At 58.3% G+C, this 393-nt stretch overlaps 1 protein-coding gene across 1 annotated transcript in view; it reads right to left on the bottom strand.

Moving 5' to 3' along the window:
- The window catches only part of ADPRH (ADP-ribosylarginine hydrolase), a 9,641-nt gene extending 9,535 nt beyond the window's left edge, over positions 1 to 106 (bottom strand). The window contains 1 exon segment of the mRNA XM_009890085.1: positions 2 to 106. Within this exon segment, the coding sequence (XP_009888387.1) occupies positions 2 to 82 (81 nt within the window). The 5' untranslated portion in view covers positions 83 to 106.
- Positions 107 to 393: the final 287 nt, after the last annotated feature.

Raw genomic sequence — 393 nt, 5'->3', positions numbered from 1 at the left:
GCAGGAACTCCCATTTCCCGTTGTAATAGCCCAGCGTGTCACCAACAGCGCTCAGCACCATCGACGCCACGTAGTTTTCCATCGCCTTAGGACATAACTTTTGCCCCAGGACTGCTTCAACGCAGAAAATGCTATGAAAAAAAACAAAAGAGAGGGAAACAGAAAATAAAACCCCTCTCAGTTCAGTACGAGCCTCTACTGCTCAGCTCCAGCAGGCTGGATACCGAGCCTACCACCTGTGTGTCCCCCTCAGAGGATGTATTCCTTCAAAGCACATGCTTCCCCACAGGCCTCTGGCCATCTGTGCCCCCCGGCCAGCATGTGTCAGCCCCCAGCTGGCCCAGCCCTGGCCAGGGGCAGCCAGGCCCCCCCTCCCCGCACCGCCGCGGGCGG

The sequence above is a fragment of the Charadrius vociferus genome, unplaced genomic scaffold (genome assembly GCF_000708025.1).
Source record: "Charadrius vociferus isolate BGI_N301 unplaced genomic scaffold, ASM70802v2 scaffold287, whole genome shotgun sequence".
Taxonomy (NCBI): Eukaryota; Metazoa; Chordata; class Aves; order Charadriiformes; family Charadriidae; genus Charadrius; species Charadrius vociferus.
Note: the sequence above shows the minus strand (reverse complement) of the source record. Positions and strands in the feature narration are given on the sequence as shown.